The sequence below is a fragment of the Salmo salar genome, chromosome ssa24, assembly GCF_905237065.1.
Source record: "Salmo salar chromosome ssa24, Ssal_v3.1, whole genome shotgun sequence".
Taxonomy (NCBI): domain Eukaryota; kingdom Metazoa; phylum Chordata; class Actinopteri; order Salmoniformes; family Salmonidae; genus Salmo; species Salmo salar.
The window spans coordinates 206,886-221,376 of NC_059465.1; the positions used below are offsets into that span (position 1 = coordinate 206,886).

Here is a 14,491-nt window from a genome sequence, read left to right on the forward strand (position 1 = left end):
TCACAAAAAGTAATGAAATAAATAGATACAGAAAATTATAAGGGAGCAGGAGAACTTAGAAATTGGCAACAATAATTACAAGGACTTTTCAAGCACCAAATTGAGGAAATGTCTGATTTTAAAGGTAGGCTCATTCCAGTACTTACATTTCTGAGCCCCATATTCAAGTAGGCTACTTCAAGCCCCTTGTACTGTTTAAAATTGCAGGTGTAACATGTAAACAAAAATGTATTTGTCATGTTATTTCAATACCAGATCATATTGTGAATAAGCCCTCTAGGCTATGTAATTTGTTATACTTATATCCGGTGTTGCACAATAGTCTATCCTACACAATTGCGCACAGTAGACTATGTTCAATCCATGGCACAAAAACATATGAAAAGAGGAACTCATTACCTTGATGCTTTCTGTTACATCTAATGAGACACCTCACCCCTAATGAGACATTTTTATTTTATTTAACCTTTATTTAACTAGGCAAGTCAGTTAAGAACAAATTCTTATTTACAATGACGGCCTACCCTGGCCAAACCCGGACGACTCTGGGCCAATCGAGCGCCGCCCTATGGGACTCCCAATCAAGGCCAGATGTGATGCAGCCTGGATTCGAACTAGGTACTGCAGTGACACCTCTTGCACTGAGATGCAGTGTCTTGCGCCACTCGGGAGCCCAAATCATGCAGACAACAGATGATCAACATCAATTCGCTAGGGATATTTGAGCCAACGTGGATCCAGGCACAACTGTCTTCACCGGCGTAACGAATGACACAAAATACTCTGGACATTCCTCAAACAAATGTATGTTTTATGTCACACGATTCTGGACAAATCCATCAAGACACCAACCATGAGAAAGGATTAAACATGTAATGACAAAAATAAATTGGCAGATTATTATCAAATGACTTATAACAGCTGTAACAAGTTGTCAAGTGTAGGAAATCCCCACTAAGACCCACAAGCATGTGTACACACACACACACACACACACACACACACACACACACACACACACACACACACACACACACACACACACACACACACACACACACACACAGCGTACCGTCTGTGGTGATGTCTGGTTCATTGAGGAGGAAGGCCATGTGGAAGTTGCCTACATGCAGAGGATACACCTTCTCCAGCTCACACAGAGGAGGGTAGTGGGTCACAAACAGAGTTAGAGACTTCACCTGAGAGGGGTAAGGGGGAGGAAAATGGATGAAGATAGAGAGAGAGGATGTGAGAGAAAGGGAGAGAGGGCGATAGAGACCAAGGGAGAGCAAGAGATTGAGGTCAAACATTCAACAGTAAGTGAATAATCATATTTTCAATTTCATTGAGATCACCTGTATAAATAAAAAGAAAAGTGTATGACCCTATTCAATCAACCCAGGTAATAATTTTTCTTCATGCTATTGCTTTACACTTATTGTGAAACCTGTTTAGAGGCTCTGACTGAGCTCTGAGACAGATCTCATACACAGAGGGAGGAGAGACAAGGAGGCAAGAGGAAGGGAGGAAAGAGGAGGATAAATAGAGATGAGTAGTCACCTGGTGGCAACTTTTCCTGACCTGAAGAGGAGAGGAGCTTTGTACTAGGGAACTTACTACCTGTATCATAGCCAGCACTATGAATATGTGTGTGTGCCAATTTGTGTACCTTGGTTAACCTGCTGTCTGGTGTTCAAGGTAAAAGGCCATTATAGCACTATGGGCTAGTTTCCCAGACACAGGCTATGCCTAGTCTTGGACTAAAAAGCTATTTCAACTGAGAATCTCCATTGATCAGGTTTTTCAGTGCAAAACTAGGCTCAATCTGTGTCCGGGAAACCGGGCCTATTTTTATTTATTTTGTTCCTTTATTTAACTAGGCAAGTCAGTTAAGAACAAATTCTTATTTTCAATGACGGCCTAGGAACAGTGGGTTAACTGCCTTGTTCAGGGGCAGAATGACAGTTTTTTACCTTGTCAGCTCGGGGATTCAATCTTGCAACCTTTCGGTTACTAGTCCAACGCTCTAACCACTAGGCTACCTGCCGCCCCAGTCGTGTATCCTAAGGTCAACAACAGATTGCCAGGACAACCCCACCTGCCCTCCCGATGACCCTCGGAGGTTAGAGGTCAGGGTACAGGGTGGGACCACTCATCTAATAGAAGTCATTGTAGTCTAACAGGGGTTGGTATTGTGGTGTTAATTGTAATAATAGCAAGCTATTTCCAGGGCCAAATTCCAAAACCAGTTCTCACATGATGGTGCTGAAATGATGAAAATAAGGTCAATGAAGTTAAAATGCCTTGCAGTTGTATATAGTCATACAAGACAATGTGGGAGTAACAGTGCAGACTGTGAAATGTAAAAGGCGTCATTGTAAATAAGAATTTGTTCTTAACTTACTTGCCTAGTTAAATAAAGGTTAAATAAAATAAATAAATAAATGTGCTAGATATGTAACATTATTATGTTAACAGGCTGTCAAAGGAGATTAGTGCTAGGCTGGAACTAAAGCCTGCACACCATGTATCTCACCAGACCAAGTGCTGGTTCTGTGACTGCCAACGGAACTCCTCTGAGCTCTCTCTTTCTCCAAGTCTCTGGGAGACCTTTGCTATGGCAACCAGAGTCTCTCTCTCTTCTCCCTCCCCCTCCAAGTACCCAGAGAAAGAGAGAGAACGTTGAACTTCAAGGCTGTCTGTTCACAATGCTCCAATCAGAGTGTTAGGAAACAAGACACATACATAACTACAATCTACCTCACAGGTGAGCATAGGAGACCGGGACAGACTGGTTACTATGACAAACAGGACTCCTATTCTGATGCAGACTCATGTCGGATGGTGATGAGGGTAATGATGATGGTGTGGAAAAGAAGGAGGAAAAGGAAGAGGGGGTATGGTGATAGTATGTGTATGGACTGGAAATCACAGAAATGCATCAGGGGTATTTACTGTAGCTACCTAGTATTGCTTACAAAATGAAGGAGAAGTAAAAGCCCTGAAACAGTGCCATGTTTGTCTTTTTATAAACTCCTTCCTTTGAAGTTGTTCAAACAAAGCAATGCTATTACACAACAGGTCGTTAGCCTGTGCTTTTCTAGCCAAACAACCGCCAAAAACATCCCAGAAAGGCTTAGCTGCTACTTAAACATTTGCATTTCCCCAATTTACATAACAAGAACATTCAACTATTTATTTTGTAAAACATGAAACCTTTAGAGCTCTTTCAGAGAACTGTTTTTGTTTTACAAATGTGGATAGTTTAAAAGAGCAAATGCCCCTAAACTTCTCATTTAGAAAACAGCCTATGTGGCATCAAACATTTAATCTGTCAAAAGTGACTACAAAGCACAGCCTGTTCACACTTCTACCATTTAGAAGGCTAAGACAATATAGGTGAATCAAAGCTGGGACCGAGAGACTGATAAACAGCTTCTATCTCCAGGCCATCAGACTGTTAAACAGTCATCACTATCCGACTTCAGCCCAGTACCCTGCCCTAAACCATAGAGACTGTCACTAGCAGGCTACCACCCAGTACTCTACCCTGCACCTTAGAGACTGCTGCCCACTGGTCTCTGACTTTAATAATGTTTACATGATGTTATACCCACTCTATATGTACACTGAGTGTACAAAACATTAGGAACACCTGCTTTAAATACAATTATTTTTATTTCACCTTTATTTAACCAGGTAGGCTAGTTGAGAACAAGTTCTCATTTACAACTGCGACCTGTCCAAGATAAAGCACAGCAGTGCGACACAAACAACACAGAGTTACACATGGAATAAACAAACATGCACTCAATAATACAATAGAAAAGGTCTATATACAGTGTGTGCAAATGAGGTAGGATAAGGGAGGTAAGGCAATAAATAGGCCATAGTGGTGAAATAATTACAATATAGCAATTAAATACTGGAGTGATTGACTGTGCAGACGATGAGTGTGCAAGTAGAGATACTGGGGTGCAAAGGAGCAAAATAAATAAATAACAGTATGGGAGATGAGGTAGTTGGATGGGCTATTTACAGATGGGCTATGTACAGGTGCAGTGATCTGTGAGCTGCTCTGACAGCTGGTTCTTAAAGTTAGTGAGGGAGATATGAGTCTCCAGCTTCAGTGATTTTTGCAGTTCATTCCAGTCATTGGCAACAGAGAACTGGAAGGAAAGGCGGCCAAAGGAGGAATTGGCTTTGGGGGTGACCAGTGAGATATACCTGCAGGAGCACGTGCTACGCTGGGTGTTGCTATGGTGACCAGTGAGCTGAGATAAGGCGGGGCTTTACCTAACAAAGACTTATAGATGACCTGGAGCCAGTGAGTTTGGCGACGAATATGAAGCGAGGGCTAGCCAACGAGAGCCAGCCAACGAGAGCATACAGGTCGCAGTGGTGGGTAATATATGGGGCTTTGGTGACAAAACCGATGGCACTGTGATAGACTGCATCCAATTTGCTGAGTAGAGTGTTGGAGGCTATTTTGTAAATGTCATCGCCGAAGTCAAGGATCGGTAGGATAGTCAGTTTTACAAGGGTATGTTTGGCAGCATGAGTGAAGGATGCTTTGTTGTGAAATAGGAAGCCGATTCTAGATTTAATTTTGGATTGAAGATGCTTAATGTGAGTCTGGAAGGAGAGTTTACAGTCTAACCAGACACCTAGGTATTTGTAGTTGTCCACATATTCTAAGTCAGAACCGTCCAGAGTAGTGATGCTGGACGGGCGGGCAGGTGTGGGCAGCGATCGGTTGAAGAGCATGCATTTAGTTTTTACTTGGAGGCCACGGAAGGAGAGTTGTATGGCATTGAAGCTCGTCTGGAGGTTAGTTAAGCATGTCCCAGTTTAGGTCACCTAACAGCATGAGCTCTGAAGATAGATGGGGGGGCAATCAATTCACATATGGTGTCCAGGGTACAGCCGGGGGCAGAAGGTGGTCTATAGCAAGCGGCAACGGTGAGAGACTTGTTTCTGGAAAGGTGGATTTTTAAAAGTAGAAGGTCAAATTGTTTGGGCACAGACCTGGATAGTAAGACAGAACTCTGCAGGCTCTCTCTGCAGTAGATTGCAACTCCGCCCCCTTTGGCAGTTCTATCTTGGCAGAAAATGTTATTGTTAGGGATGGAAATTTCAGGGTTTTTGGTGCCAGGATTCAGACACAGCTAGGACATCCGGGTTGGCAGAGTGTGCTAAAGCAGTGAATACAACAAATTTAAGGAGGAGGCTTTCCATGACATAGACTGAGGGTGAATGGGCAAGACAAAATAAGTGACTTTGAACAGGGGTATGGCAGTAGGTGCCAGGCACACCAGTTTGAATATGTCAAGAACTGCAACGCTATTGTTTTTTTCCATGCTCAAGGTGAAAGGTGAATTCTCCCAGTGTCATATTTAATGGCGCCGGAGGGAATGGCTGCCGTTTTATGGGCTCCTAACCAACTGGTATTTTTTTTTGTTGCATTGTTTGTAACTCATTTTGTAAGTAATGTTGCTGCCACCGTCTCTTATGAGCGAAAAGAGCTTCTGGACATCAGAACAGCGATTACTCACCTTGAACTGGACGAAGATTTTTTCTTTAATAAGTCTGACGCAAAAGGTATACTGCTATGTCAATACAAAGCCCAAATCACTGTCATCAGTGTAAAGAAAAGACGGAGGAGAATGGGGAGAAGGGCGGGTTCCTTGTAAGAATTGGCAGACGAGTAGGTAAACCACCACTACCCTTCATATCATTGGAAAATAAACTGGACGATCTACGATTAAGACTATCCTACCAACGGGACATTAAAAAACGGTAATATCTTATGTTTCACCGAGACGTGGTTGAATGACGACACGGATAATATAGAGCTGTCTGGCTTCTCCGTGCATCGGCAGAACAGAGCATCTACGTCTTGTAAGACGAGGGGCGGGGGTGTGTGTCTATTTGTCAATAATTGCTTGTGCAGAATGTCTAAAATTTAACAAGTCTCGAGGTAGAATACCTCATGATAAGCTGAAGACCACGCTATCTACTAAGAGAGTTCTCATCTATATTATTCGTAGCCGTCTATTTCCAACCACAAACCGATGCTGGCACTAAGTCCGCACTTAACGAGCGGTATAAGGCCATAAAGAAACAAGAAAATGCTAATCTACAAGCGGCGCTCCTAGTTGCCGGGGACTTTAATGCAGACAAACTTAAATACGTTTTACCTCATTTCTACCAGCATTTCACATCTGCAACCAAAGGGGAAAAAAAACTATAGACCACCTTTAATCCACACACAGAAACGCATACAAAGCTCTCCCTCGTCATCCATTTGGCAAATCTGACCATAATTCTATCCTGATTCCTGCTTACAAGCAAAAATTAAGCAGGAAGTACCAGTGACTTGCTCAATACGGAAGTGGTTAGAGATGACGCGGATGCTACACTGCAGGACTGTTTTGCTAGCACAGACTGGAACATGTTTTAGGATTCATCCAATGGCGGAGTATACAACCTCAGTCACTGGTTTCATCAATAAGTGCATTGACGACGTCGCCCCAACAGTGACCATACGTACATTTTCTGTGCTTTTCACTGTTGGGGCGACGTCATCAATGCACTTATTATTATTACAGGCAAAATCCTCAACGAACTAAAGGCTAGAGCTACTGCTTTCAAGGAGCGGGTAACTAACCCGGACACTTATAAGATATCCTGCTATGCCCTCAGACGAACCATCAAACAGGCAAAGCATCAATACAGGACTAAGATTGAATCCTACTACACCAGCTCTGACACTCGTCGGATGTGGCAAGGCTTGAAAAATATTACGGACTACAAAGGGAAACCCAGCCGCTAGCTGCCCAGATGTGAGCCAACCAGATGAGCTTAATGCCTTTTATGCTCGCTTCGAGGCAAGTAACACTGAAGCTGTGAGTATAACAGAACTGATATGGCAGGCGAAACCCCGAGGACAAACCATCCCCCCCAAAGAAAATTCAGCTTACCACTGTTTTCAATGGCTGTCACTTTATTATAAGGCGAAATCCTCCCAGATTGCAGTTCCTAGGGCTTCCACTAGATGTCAACAGTCTTTAGAAAGAGTTTCATGCTGGTTTTTGGAAAAATTTGCCAGAAATTGTAGTTTTTCTAGGTGGCTCCCATTTTGGCTGTAGTGTTTCCAAGCGCGTGGAGGAGAGCTCGTTCTTTGGTATTTTTCTCCGGTAAAGACAATAACGATTCTCCGTCTTACATTTTTGCGTTTATTTACGTATTAGGGTACCTAAGGTTTGATTATAAACGTTGTTTGACTTGTTTGGAAAAGTTTATTAGTAACGTTTGGGATTCATTTTGTATGCATTTTGATGGAGGGAAACTGGGTGGATTATTGACTGAAGCACACCAGCTAAACTGAGTTTTTATGGATATAAAGAAGGACATTAACAAACAAAAGGACCATTTGTGATGTATCAGGGACCTTTTGGAGTGCCAACGGAAGAAGATCATCAAAGGTAAAGCATTTATAATATCACTATTTCTGACTTTCGTGGCACACCTGCCTGGTTGAAATATGTTTTTCATGCTTTTGAATGCGGGGCGCTGTCCTCAGATAATTGCATGGTGTGCTTTCGCCGTAAAGCCTATTTGAAATCTGACACAGCGGCTGGATTAACAAGAAGTTAAGGTTTATTTTGATGTATGTAATGGAAATTATATGATTAAAGGTTTGACTAAATGATTTCACTCAGAAACCCTATAACCTGTTGAAATAAGGCTATAATAATGGGTTAACCTCTATGGGACCGGCGGGACGAATTCGTCCCACCTACGTAACAGCCAGTTGAATCCTGTGGCGCGATTTTCAAAACCTTTGAAATGCTATTACTTCAATTTCTCAAACATATGACTATTTTACAGCTATTTAAAGACAAGACTCTCGTTAATCTAACCACACTGTCCGATTTCAAAAAGGCTTTACAACAAAAGCAAAACATTAGATTATGTCAGCAGAGTACACAGCCAGAAATAATCAGACACCCATTTTTCAAGCTAGCATATAATGTCACAAAAACCCAGAAGACAGCTAACTGCAGCACTAACGTTTGATGATCTTCATCAGATGACACACCTAGGACATTATGTTATACAAAACATGCATTTTTTGTTCAATCAAGTTCATATTTATATCAAAAACCAGCTTTTTACATTAGCATGTGACGTTCAGAAAAAGCATACCCCCGCAAACTTCTGGGGAATTTAATAACAATTTACTAAATTACTCACGATAAACGTTCACAAAAAGCATAACAATTATTTAAAGAATTATAGATACATTACTCCTCTATGCACTCGATATGTCCGATTTTAAAATAGCTTTTCGGATGAAGCACATTTTGCAATATTCTGAGTAGATAGCCCGGCATCACAGGGCTAGCTATTTAGACACCCGGCAAGTTTAGCCTTCACCAAAATCCCATTTACTATAACAAAAATGGTCTTACCTTTCCTGTTCTTCGTCAGAATGCATTCCCAGGACTTCTACTTCAATAACAAATGTTGGTTTGGTCCCAAATAATCCATCGTTATATCCAAACAGCGTCGTTTTGTTCGTGCGTTCTAGACACTATCCGAAATGGTAAATAACGGTCGTGCACATGGCGCATTTCGTGACAAAAAAATTCGAAATATTCCATTACCGTACTTCGAAGCATGTCAACCGCTGTTTAAAATCAATTTTTATGCCATTATTCTCGTAAAAAAGCGATAATATTCCGACCGGGAATCTGCAATTAGCTAAACAGCCGAAGGAAAATACTGCACGGGGTCGAATCGGGCACGCGCCTAATTCCATTGTCCTCTGATGGGCCACTTGGAAAAGGCGATAATGTGTTTCAGCCTGAGGCTGCCTCGTCATCGTTCAGGTTTTTCCCGGGCTCTGAGAGCCTATTGGAGCCCTAGGAAATGTCACGTTACAGCTAAGATCCTGACTCTTCAATACACAGAAGCAAGAACAACAACACCTTGTCAGACAGGCCACTTCCTGCATGAAACCTTCTCAGGTTTTTGCCTGCCATAGGAGTTCTGTTATACTCACAGACACCATTCAAACAGTTTTAGAAACTTTAGGGTGTTTTCTATCCAAAGCCAATAATTATATGCATATTCTAGTTACTGGGCAGGAGTCGTAACCAGATTAAATCGGTACGTTTTTTATCCGGATGTGAAAATACTGCCCCCTAGCCCAAAGAAGTTAAAAACTATATTGCAATACTGTGTGTAAGACACTGATACCACTTCAAAATTAGCAGGGCAGAGTTGATAAAACGACCTTGGGAAAGGAACAGGAGAAGAGGCCTCCTTAAGTTAGGGAGAGAAACAACGGCCTGGGAACAGCTAGGTTGGTAAAAGATAAGGTGACAGGTGGTCTGGGTACTGTGGAAAAATACAGTCGCTTAAAGCTGGGTGGAGTTCTCTACTGATGTAACTTAGTGTGTGTGTGTGTTAATATAAAAGGCTTTGTACATTGTAAGGATTTTCAGAGCTCTCATAAATAAACGGTTTGAACCTTTTAGGCTGGCTATCCGTCTGCTTCATTCAACCAGAATCTTACACACTCTGGTGGGGTAGACTGAGTAGTTTAATTGAAGTTCGGCTTAAGAACATTGATAACTTAATTCACATAACAATGTATTACACTTGTGATTTTATGAAAGTTAAATATTTATAATTCTGAGGTTTGAATTTCGCGCTCTGCAATTTCACTGGATGTTGGCCAGGTGGGACGCTACCTAAGATTAAACAGGTCAACATTCACAAAGCTGCGGGTCCAGACGGATTACCAGGACTTGTACTCAAAGCATGCGCAGACCAACTGGCAAGTGTCTTCACTGACATTTTCGACCTCTCCCTGACTGAGTCTGTAATACCTATATGTTTCAAACAGACCACCATAGACCCTGTCTTCCATGCTGATTCTCAGCACCGCGTGCTTAGTCCCATCCTGTACTCCCATGACTGCATGGCTAACGATGACTCCAAAACCATCATTACGTTTGATGACGACACAACAGCGGTAGGCCTGATCACCAACAATGATGAGACCCCCCCCACCCCTTTGTTTTTACACTGCTGCTACTCGCTGTTTATTAACTATGCATAGTCGTTTTACAAATTACCTAACTTGTATCCCCGCACATTGACTCGGTACCCCTGCATACAGCCTCATTATTGTTATGTAATTTTATTTTGTTCATTTTTTATTATTATTATTAATATATATATATATATATATATATATATATATATATATATATATATATATATATATATATATTTATTTGACTTTAGTTAATTTAGTAAATATTTATTTATTGAACTGCATTGTTGGTTAAGGGCTTGTAAAGTAAGCATTTCACCTGTTGTATTCGGCACATGTGACTTGATTTGAAAGCAGACGGACCCAGGTTTTTTTTATAGGATTTTGCCTGTTCTTAGGTCTATTCCATTTCTTTTCATCCCCCCAAACTCCCTAGTCCTTGCCGATGACAAGCATACCTTAACCTGTCTGGGAACCTGGGACGCTTGCGTCCCACCCTAGTCAACAGCCAGTGGAATCTCGTCGCGCGAAATACAAATACCTCATAAATGCTATAACTTCAATTTCTCAAACATTAGATTGTTAAGAGAGTACCCTGCCAAAAAAAAATCACACTGCCATTTTCAAAGCAACTAGCATGCATCACAAATACCCAAAACACAGCTAAATGCAGCACTAACCTTTGACAATCTTCATCAGATGACACTCCTAGGACATCATGTTACACAATACATGCATTTTCTGTTCGATAAAGTTCATATTTATATATAAAAACAGCATTTTACATCGGCGTGTGACGTTCAGAAAATATTTTCCCTCAAATGCTTCCGGGGGAATCAGTGCTACAATTTACAAAATTACTATTCGAAAACATTGTTAAAATTTTATATTGTCATTCAAAGAATTATAATAGATTAACATCTCGTGAATGCAACCGCATTGCCAGATTTAAAAATAACTTTACTGGGAAATCACACTTTGCAATAAACGAGGTGCTATGCTCAGAAAAATAGGCTAGGCGATACAGGTTAGCGCCATCTTGGAACCATCTAAAATCAAATATACTATTGTAAATATTCCCTTACCTTTGATTATCTTCATCAAAAGGCACTTCCAGGAATCCCAGGTCCACAACAAATGTAGTTTTGTTCGAAAAAGTTAGTAATTTATGTCCCAATAGCTCCTTCTTGTTAGCGCGTTCCGAAGGCTACTCATAATGTACGAGGCGCGCGGGACTTATCGTCACGAATGTGCAAAGAATATATATTTATGTTAGTTCAAACATGTCAAACGTTGTATAACATAAATCTTTAGGGCCTTTTTCAATCAGAGCTTCAATAATATTCAAGGCGGACGATTGCATCGTCTTACTAAACGTTTCGGAACTAAAGGGTACCCACGGGCGCCCGCGTCATAGTAGTAATGACCCTCCCCCTATGACCAACTTTCCAGGCCTCTCGTTCGGTCAGTTTTTACCGGAGAAGACTCAAACCACTAAATGAATCCTAACTCACGGTGTGTTTCATAGGCAAAGTGTTGAAGGTGATTCCACAAAACAGATTTCCACTTCCTGCATGGAATCTTCTCAGGTTTTTGCCGGCCATATGAGTTCTGTTATACTCACAGACACCATTCAAACAGTTTTAGAAACTTTAGAGTGTTTTCTATCCAAATCTACTAATTATATGCATATTCTAGTTACTGGGCAGGAGTAGTAACCAGATTAAATCGGGTACGTTTTTTATCCGGCCGTGTCAATGCTGCCCCCTAGCCCTAACAGGTTAACTAGCTAGCTAAAAACGAGTGTAGCCATCTAGCAACTGCTGCTAAGGTACAAGAGAGTGGCTAGGTTTCATGTTTGCGTAACAGCTTGGTACATATAACAGGTAGATTTCCAATGAGGACATGCTGCATATTTCACTTTGAATGAGACAGTATAGCTGTGTTCGAATACTCATACTAACCATACTATTTGTGACATAAATTGAGTATGTTGTATGCTTATTGGTCATAGTATAGGTATAGTTAGTATGCCAAAAGTTACCAAATGTAGTACTACATTCACCAAAATACAAAGAATATAGGCAGTGGACACTATTTCCGTGTTTTTAGGGCCCATAACGCAATTCTTCATAAAATGGGCGTGGCTTCACAACATTTTCAGATATAAAGAAAATCCGATGAGTGGATACAAATTCTTTGCTTTAACAAAAACATTTTTTTTGCAATGTAATAAAGTAATGCCTTTTCAAATAAGATAAGTTACACGTTATGTTGGCTAACAATTTGTTAGCTACACTATCCTTACGAACCGCATAGCATATCATTACAGCAGTATGTACCGGTATGCTAGCTTGCTACCAAACGTTAGTTGGCTACTAAAGATGTGTTCGTAAATTCAGAACGGTTCGGTTACGGAGCTGAGGAGCAGGGTTTATCCGAGCGTTCTGACCTCACAACGGCAGTCAAGCACCCAAGCTAACTGGCTAACATTGGCTAGCATGCTAGCTACTTCCAGACACAAATAAGAGAACACCTCACTCTGACCATTTTACTCGCCCTAGCAGAGCTGGTTAGGCTGTTTTCATGTTATCCTGAGCGTTGCTGACAATTTAATTACGCTTTTTTGCCGACGTTTACTGACATCAGCCATATTCAACGGGTGTTGAGTGTTCGTAAATTCATCAGTTATTCTGTGTTCTGGCACACTCAGACGGGAATGCTCTGAAATCGGAGTGAATAGCCAGAGTGAATTTACGAACGCAACCTATTGACTTAATTATTCAAGTGATTCTTAGCTTAGCTAAGTGGTATAGTCGTTGTGCGTTCTTAATGGACATTGTTAATGAAGTCGTAAGATGTCTAGCTAGCAAGAAGTTGCGTAGCAACAGCATCAACTTCCGGTAGACAGGCGAAGCGCTAGTACTCTCAACTGAAAGTTTACCGTTCATTGACAGTATATTAAAAATTAACTAATAGTATATAGTATATACTCATTAAGTATGTAGTATGTTAGTATGGGTATTTGAACACAGCTTATGATCTGTAATCCTAATTCTGTCTATCATTTTGTTTCTACTTCAACAATAATTAAATATTAGCCTGTTAACCCTATGTAATTAATTAGCTTTCCTTCATGATTTTCTGTAAAATATAGCAGAGAAAAGATTGTTGTTCATTCTCTGATATTCAACCGGAAGGCACTTCTGATATGTAATCTTTCGCTGTCATTGAAGTGTCACTGTTTTAAACTTACCGACATGTCCCTATAGAAGAATGCAACATTTCTATCCATCTTTCCAGCAAGAAAACTATCGTTGCGTCTATAATATACTGTACCATGGGGTTTTATACTGTATATTTAAATACTGTATTCTCAACATAGCTCATTCTAATATTTCAACTACTGTTCATTGCATTTTAGTTATACTGTTTATACACACCACATATCTATTTATATGCTGGAAGCTTGACATAGATAGCGCACTCTAATATATTTACTGCTGTACATACTGTATCATTCTTAGTACATCTTGCGTAAATTTATCCTGTGTATATATGAACAGATTGCATTACTGTTATAATACTTTTTGGGTTGTCAATTGGATTCGTTCCAACATTTCTTGATTTCTTTTACATTTCGATTTTTTTGTGTACTTGTTTGACAATTGTGCTGCATTGCTAGGAGCTAGTAACATAAGCATCTTGCTGCACCTGGTATAACATCTGCTAAACTGTGTACACAAGCAATAAACTTTTATGTGAACATAAAAATATTGTCTCAATTACATTGTGTAATTTATTGACGGTCCCTAACTACCCCCAGAGATCAGCTATCCAAAGTTAAACCAACTTTGCCTTGGTCGCACACCAGTCGGCTGAAGCTAATTGTCAGAATAATTTGTCTAACTCTTCCTACCTGCAAAAACACACCTGAGACACCGACATCAAACCACACACAGAAACTAACTCACGTTTGAATTCAGTCATGGCCGCTAGCGTTAATTAATTAACCAAATCTAAAACGAGGCCAGTGTTTTCTGTGATATGAATAAGATTAAATAGAAATAAAAGCTAATTGACCAACTTAGCTTGATTGCATTTAGATGAATATATTTGAGTCATTTAGCAGACGCTCCAATCCAGAGGGACAATAAGCACATTCAATTGAGGAAGGTGAACCAACAACCACATAGTAAAACCTTGATTGGATGTGTGCGCAGAGGTTGACAACAACACAGCTTTTACAGCCAGTGTGAGCATTATCATGGAGCTGCACACAGGGGCCCATTTCTCTCCAGCTCCATCAGCTTTCCAGCTAGTAAACATATGGTGGGTGATTCCTCACCACTGTAGATTCTGCTAAACAAGATACCCCATGTGCACCAATAAGCTCATTCCTCCAAGACCTGAATGTGC

At 40.7% G+C, this 14,491-nt stretch overlaps 1 protein-coding gene across 8 annotated transcripts in view; it reads right to left on the minus strand.

The window, feature by feature from the left end:
• msh3 (mutS homolog 3 (E. coli)) overlaps positions 1–14,491 on the minus strand; it is a 150,947-nt gene that overhangs the window by 30,026 nt on the left and 106,430 nt on the right. For 6 of the 8 annotated variants that reach the window (XM_045707201.1, XM_045707200.1, XM_045707205.1 and 3 more), the window contains one exon: positions 1,073–1,199. The exons of the other annotated variants lie outside the window; for them this stretch is intronic. In XM_045707201.1, the coding sequence (XP_045563157.1) occupies positions 1,073–1,199 (127 nt within the window). Of the gene's footprint in view, positions 1–1,072; positions 1,200–14,491 lie in introns of those variants that run through there. 8 annotated transcript variants of the gene reach the window in all.